Source organism: Ursus maritimus, unplaced genomic scaffold, assembly GCF_017311325.1.
Source record: "Ursus maritimus isolate PB19 unplaced genomic scaffold, ASM1731132v1 scaffold_30, whole genome shotgun sequence".
In the NCBI taxonomy this organism is placed as follows: domain Eukaryota; kingdom Metazoa; phylum Chordata; class Mammalia; order Carnivora; family Ursidae; genus Ursus; species Ursus maritimus.
The window spans coordinates 5,332,578-5,339,274 of NW_024425564.1; the positions used below are offsets into that span (position 1 = coordinate 5,332,578).

General features: G+C 42.5%; 1 protein-coding gene across 1 annotated transcript; it reads left to right on the plus strand.

Moving 5' to 3' along the window:
• Nucleotides 1-5,910: 5,910 nt before the first annotated feature.
• On the plus strand, nt 5,911-6,273 carry LOC103665511 (40S ribosomal protein S15a-like; the record flags this gene model as incomplete). The annotated part of the gene is made up of 1 exon (XM_040645205.1): nt 5,911-6,273. A coding segment is annotated over exon 1 (363 nt), but the record flags the coding sequence as incomplete, so codon positions are not given.
• Nucleotides 6,274-6,697: the final 424 nt, after the last annotated feature.

Sequence of the window (6,697 nt, forward strand, 5' to 3'; positions counted from 1 at the left end):
CATTTGGTAAAGTAAAACACCTATTCATGATAAAAACCCTCAACAAAGTAGGGACAGAGGGAATATACCTCAACATAATAAAGGTTGAATATGAAAAGCGCACAGCTAACATCATACTCAATGGTAAAACACTGAGAGCTTTCATCCTAAGATCAAGAACAAGGATGTCCACTCTCACCACTTTTATTCAACATAGTACTGGAAGTCCTAGCCATAGCAATCAGATAGGAAAAAGAAATAAAATGCACCCACCTTGGTAAGGAAGAAGTACAACGGTCACTATTTGCAGATGACATGATACTATCTATAGAAAACCTGAAGGACTCCACCAAAAAAACCGCTAGAACTGATAAATAAACTCAGTAGAACTGATAAATAAATTCATCATACCCAATGGTAGAAAGCTTTCCTCCTAAGATCAGGAACAAGGAGGTCAATTCTCACCACTTTTATTCGTTATAGAACCGGATCAGCCATAAAAAAGAATGAAATCTTGTCTTTTGGGACAACATGGGTGGATGCTAACTGGAGTCAGTCAGAGAAAGACAAATACCATATGATTTCACTCATATGTGGAATTTAAGAAACAAACAAATGAACAAAGGATACGAGAGAGAGAGAGAAAGAGAGAAAGAGAAACCAAGACACAGACTCATTTTTTTTTAAATTTTTTTTATTATATTATGTTAGTCACCATACAGTACATCCCCGGTCTCCGATGTAAAGTTCGATGATTCATTAGTTGCGTATGACACCCAGTGCACCATGCAATATGAAGACACAGACTCTTAACTATAGAGAACAAACTGATGATTTGGGTGGGTGGGGAGGGTGGGTGAAATAGGTGATGGGGATTAAGGAGTGCACTTGTGATGAGCACTGGGTGATATATAGAATTGTTGAATTACTATATTGTACACCCGAGACTAATAGAACACTGTATTTAATTTGGTATACAGAATTAAAAAAGAAACATAAAAATAAAATAAAAAATTAATAAATCTTGACACATTAAAATTAGAAACTTTTGTCAAAGTACACTCTAAAGAAAGAAAACTCAAAAGCCATAAACTAGATTTATTTGCATCACACGTAATTTACATAGGATTATATCCAGAACATTTAGCAATAATCCAAGAGAAAAATAGTCAAAAGATGTGAATAAGCATTTTACAAAAAAGGAAATATAAATGACCAATAAATATATTAAGAACTATGTACATTCATCATAGTTATCAAAGAATGGTGAATTACAACTGCCTTTGAAATCAGATAAAAACCAAAATACCTAACATTTTCAAGTTTACTTGGCCAGGGACTCAGGGTGCCAAAGTGAAAGAAGTTTACTTCCGCTTTCTGCCAAAGCCAGAAAGAAGGTGCTAGGTCCAAGGGTTGAAAAAAGAGCACAAGAACACTCAGGGCACCAAATTTGAAAGCAAATAGTAAGAAAAATGCTTTGGGGATTGAAATGGAATAACCAATCAATCAATCAATCAAGATTAAATGACCCAGAGGCAGAGACTTTTTGAACTCAGAAATAGGCCTGCTTTACCCATTGGATTTCCAGCACAATTTGCTGGGAACTCTGACCAATGATGAAGGAGACGGTGTCTCTCCTGGAATTGGCATGAGTTAGAATCAAAGACAATTAAATTTAAGGCACAGCTGGGGAGGGGGCGACAGAGGATGAGACGCAAGGGTCCTGAACCAGGGTCTAATAGAACACATTCAAGGATTAAACTGCAGTGCAGTCCAGGCAGATTTTAGATACCAAGGGAAATAGATCTGTGGGGTCATGGTGGTACCCAGCTATAATGAGGTGAATCGGGCCACACGTTTCAAAGGATCCTTGCAAGATGGTACAGGTGGTAATGAGAATCCAAATCTGGCCTCTAGGGAAAAGAAACAACATACCACCGGTGAGAATATCCAGGTCTCACACCTGCTGGCCACAGCAGAGCTGGGGTTGGGCTAGAATAAAGGAAATGGGCAAAACAACTGGGCAGAGGCCTAAGGGTCCTTGCTGCAGCCTGGTCAAACATGCTGGAGATTAGGTAAGGATGCTGCAGCCCACTTCTGGTTACTCCTTTCTCAGAATGCACTTGCCTCATTTTATCCACGGAGACTCAAAGAGAGGAATGTGTGCAGATCCAATGTATATTACAATAATTTTACTTCACCTAAGGAAAAAGAGTATGTATTTTTATTATCAGTGTATCTCCTCTCCAAATTCCATCATTCCAACCATAATGGACCCCAGTTGTTCCATTTCAGTCGTCCTACATAAATGGATGTGGGCCAGTTCACAGAAGAGCAGGTTGTAGGAGACTGTAAGTAGAGAAACATTGCTCAAAAGAGCATAATATGTATCATCTAGCATTATGAAGAAATTAAACCTTAGACTGAGCTAGTTAATAAATACTTGTAGCTACAAACGGGCTACAGTATTTGATTCTCAGCTTAATGAACATTCCCTTTCGCCCGGCAGGTTCAAACTGATCTTGATCGTGATTCTTTACCACCCCCTACTGGAAATTCCTTCATTAGAAAAAAGTCTTGTTTCTTATCATTTAAAAAATTCCACAGTAAATACCTGAACTTGTTCTTGTTATAAAATGTTCAGACCCTATAGAGCGGTATAAGGCAGGTATATGCCCTTATGGAATGGTATGAGGCAGGTGTATGGCAGGGAAAATTCTAGGACGTCACCTGAGGATTGTTTTGCCTTTTCTGCTTTTGAGGCATATGAGGCATTTCCCCTTCGTGCCTTGGGGGACCACAGCAGAACAATGATGACCGAAAGATGCAGCTCTTGCATTGAAAATTGACTTTTGAAAACCATGGTAGAGGCAAGATGAAAGAAAGGCCTCGATTAGTAAATGTCTGAGCCAGTGCTTATGCCATAAACCATAGATTTGCAAAGGACCCTAGATGAAGTCAGAGCCAGTCTTCCTGCTTTGGAGCTGATACAGAATCCACGGGCTGAGGGTGCCAGTCTGGGGCCTTGTGCCCTACAGTCCTTTAAAACTGTGTCACAGATGGTCAGTGCTCGCCCATACTCAGATACTTGGCACACACGGGCAGGCCCAGAGGGGTGTATTGTCTCTCTTATTATAAATTTGAACAGAATAAAAATATTCCCCACAGTTTCTAAGCTGTCTTTGCTTACTATTCCATAGACTGGGCTGTCATCTGTGCTGGAGAAGGAAAAATCCTGGCAAGGAAAGGAATAAGGAGTTTTTGAGAGACAGGGTGCTGGATCCCTGGGCACCACGATCAAGAGTCACCGTTCATTATCTTGAGCGATGGGTAGAGAGAAGTTGACTTGTACTGCTGTGAAGCCAATAAGTCAGCCAGGGGCCTTTTTTTTTTCTTTTCTATTTTTTTCCCCCAAGATTTTATTTATTTATTTGAGGGAGCAAGGGTGCGAGAGAGCAAGCATGAGCTGCGGGGGGGGGGGAGTAGAGGGAGAGGGAGAAGCAGACTCCCCACTGAGCAGGGAGCCTGATGAGGGACTCGATCCCAGGACCCTGAGATCATGAACTGAGCTGAAGGCAGTTGCTTAACAGACTAAGCCACCTGGGTGCCCCCCTCTTTTTTTGGTGGGCAGAAAAGCAAAGTTAATTGGGCTATAGTACAAAGCTCCCAAGGAAGGAGGGGACCTGAGAGGGTTGCCCTTTGCTTTGGTTTCTACCAGAAGCAGTTCCCTTGACAAGGACAGGAGTGAAAGCAGTTTATTTTGGAGGTGTGGGAAACTTCAGTAACAGATTGAGGGGAAGTCAGGGAAGGGAGAGTAGCCGTTAAAGGGTGAATGACTGGAGCTGAATCCTGTAGGGAACTCTGGGAAATGACGTGGACCGCATGCCTCGGAGTCATCGCAGCTGAGGAACAAGGGAGCGAACTTCCATCAGTCATTGGTTGAAAACTGCTTCCTGTGTACGAACTCCCTGTCCCTTCTAGTTCACTGTGAGTGGGGCAGTGGCCTCCAGAGCTTTGGAGAAAGCCTTTGGGAGAGAGATGGAAATGCTAGGAGTAGGAGCCCAGCCAGCGTGCAGTGCAGGGGTAAGGCCTAAGAAATTCGGGCAGGCATTGGTACAGTCGGGCAACCCCTGTTTTGTTGCTAGTTGGAAAACCTTTGGAGGGTCCTGTGGTCTCTAACATCCATATTCTCTGCCTTCAGGATTGAAGAGTTTCCTACGTTCATTTTTTTCAACTGTGCCTAAGCCTTCAGTACCATCAGATTAAAGTTTTAGTCTTACCCTAGAAATTCCTTCCTTAATAAGGACTAGGCCTAGGGCCAAGTATAAGAGCTAATTTGCTCCGGCCGCCATATCCAAGTACCACAGACTGGGAGGCTTACACACCAGGAGTTTATTTTCTCACAGTTGTGGAGGCTGGAAGTCCGGTATCAAGTGTCAGTGGGGTTGGTCTCTTCTGAAGCGTCTCTCCTTGGCTTGGAGGTGGCCATCTTCTCTCTGTGTCTTCACATGGCCTTCCCTCTGTGTGTGCCTGTGTCCTAATCTCTCCTTGTTATTAAAAGACACCAGTCATATTAGATTACATCCTACCCTCTGGATAGAATCCTGACTCTGCACTAGACATTGTGTGACACCTTCCCCCCATGCCCGGGGCTGGAAGAGGTGATTCATTATTGATGGGGGGTAGAAGCCTACGTGTCCATCAACACTGTGGGGTTTGGGGGCTGGGAAAGGGATGAACATTCAGGTTCCCTACTCACTTTTACTGACATCACCCTGGTGTGTGTGTGTGTGTTATGTTGGAGGGTTGGAAATCTAAGCTTCTCAACTGGCCTTTGCTGGTGGGGGTAGAGTCAGATTTTTTGTGGGGTTTGGCTGGAGTAGAGCAATTATCTAAAAATTTCTGCCTTGCTAGGCTGCCCCCACCTCTTTTTTCCCAGCTGTTCCCTTTGGCTGTTTTTCCTGTGTTTCTGGGTTGCTGGCTTTCTGAGCTCTAAGTCTGAGATACTTAAAGCAAAGGGGAATCTCAGGGACTTCACCATCGTGTGATTCTTTGGGTCCTGCAGTAGCTAGCCAGTCTGCTTTCTCTCCACCTTTTGGAGTCTTATACTTGTTTTATAGTAATGTCCATGGTCCTTAGTTGTCCATGGTCCTTAGTTAGCAGGAGGAACAGGAAAAAGTACATCTACACCATCTCTTGGAAGCGGAATTCTTCCCCCATACATTTTGAAGTTGACAAGGAAATTCTCACTGTTGAGTTTAAATATATTTAAGTTTGGGGCGCCTGGGTGGCTCAGTCGGTTAAGCATCTGCCTTCGGCTCAGGTCATGATCCCTGGGTTCCTGCGATCGAGTCCTGCTTTGGGTTCCCTGCTCAGTGGGGAGCCTGCTTCTCCCTCTCCTTCTGCCTGCTGCTCCCCCTGCTTGTGCTCTCTCTCTCTCTCAAAAATAAATAAACAAAATCTTAAAAAAAAAATACGTGTAAGTTTATGGTCAATATTGGCATTTAAAAAATAAAACTATTACATCATTTAAAAATGTATCCAAGATTTTATACCTGACCTTTGTTTCATAAATATAAACATTCAGATATTTTGCATTGTTTACTTTTCTCCAATTTTAGTCTCAACTTGCCTAAATTTTATCCTAAATTTAAACATGCAAAATATTTTGGTTGGTCACCATATTTTACTTCTCTGCAAAACCAAAATCTATAGGGCTGCGTGGCTGGCTCAGTCAGTAGAACATGTGACTCTTGATCTCTGGTTTGTAATTTTGAGCCCCAGGTTCGGTGTAGAGATTACTTAGAAATAAAATCTTAAAAAAAAAAAAAAACCCAACAAACGCTAGCAAAATAAGTTTCTATTGCCATAAAGTTCTAAGAGCTAAAATGTTCCTTTTGTTCTCTTTCTGCCATCTTTCTTGCTGCCATAATGGTGCACGTGAATGTCCTGGCAGATGCTCTCCAGAGCACTAACAATGCTGAAAAGAGAGGCAAATGCCAGGTTTTTATTAGGCCATGTTCCAAAGCCACCGTCCGGTTTCTCACTGTGAGGACGAAGCTCGGTTATGTTGGCGAATTTGAAAGCATTGCTGATCGCAGAGCTGGGAACATTGTTGTGGACCTCACGGGCAGGTTAAACGTGTGTGGAGTGAGCAGCCCCAGATTTGATGTCCAACTCAAAGATCTACAAAAATGGCAGAATAACCTGCTTGCATCCCTCCAGTTTGGTTTCATTGTCCTGACAATATCAGCTGGCATCATGGACCATGAAGAAGCAAGAAGAAAACACACAGGAGGGGCGCCTGGGTGGCACAGCAGTTAAGCGTCTGCCTTCGGCTCAGGGCGTGATCCCGGCGTTGTGGGATCGAGCCCCACATCAGGCTCCTCCGCTAGGAGCCTGCTTCTTCCTCTCCCACTCCCCTTGCTTGTGTTCCCTCTCTCGCTGGCTGTCTCTATCTCTGTCAGATAAATAAATAAAATCTTTAAAAAAAAAAAAAAAAAAGAAAACACACAGGAGGGAAAATCCTGAGATTCTTTTTCTAGGGATGTAATACATACGTGCAAATAAAATGCCCCTCAATGGACAAAAAAAAAGTTTCTTTTGTTTGACTTATTGCAATTGGGTATAGTACACAATAGATCAAAAGAGTATAAATTTATTAGACTTTTTATAAGTAATTATCAACCACAAAGAAGTAAAATTATCTTGACAATGA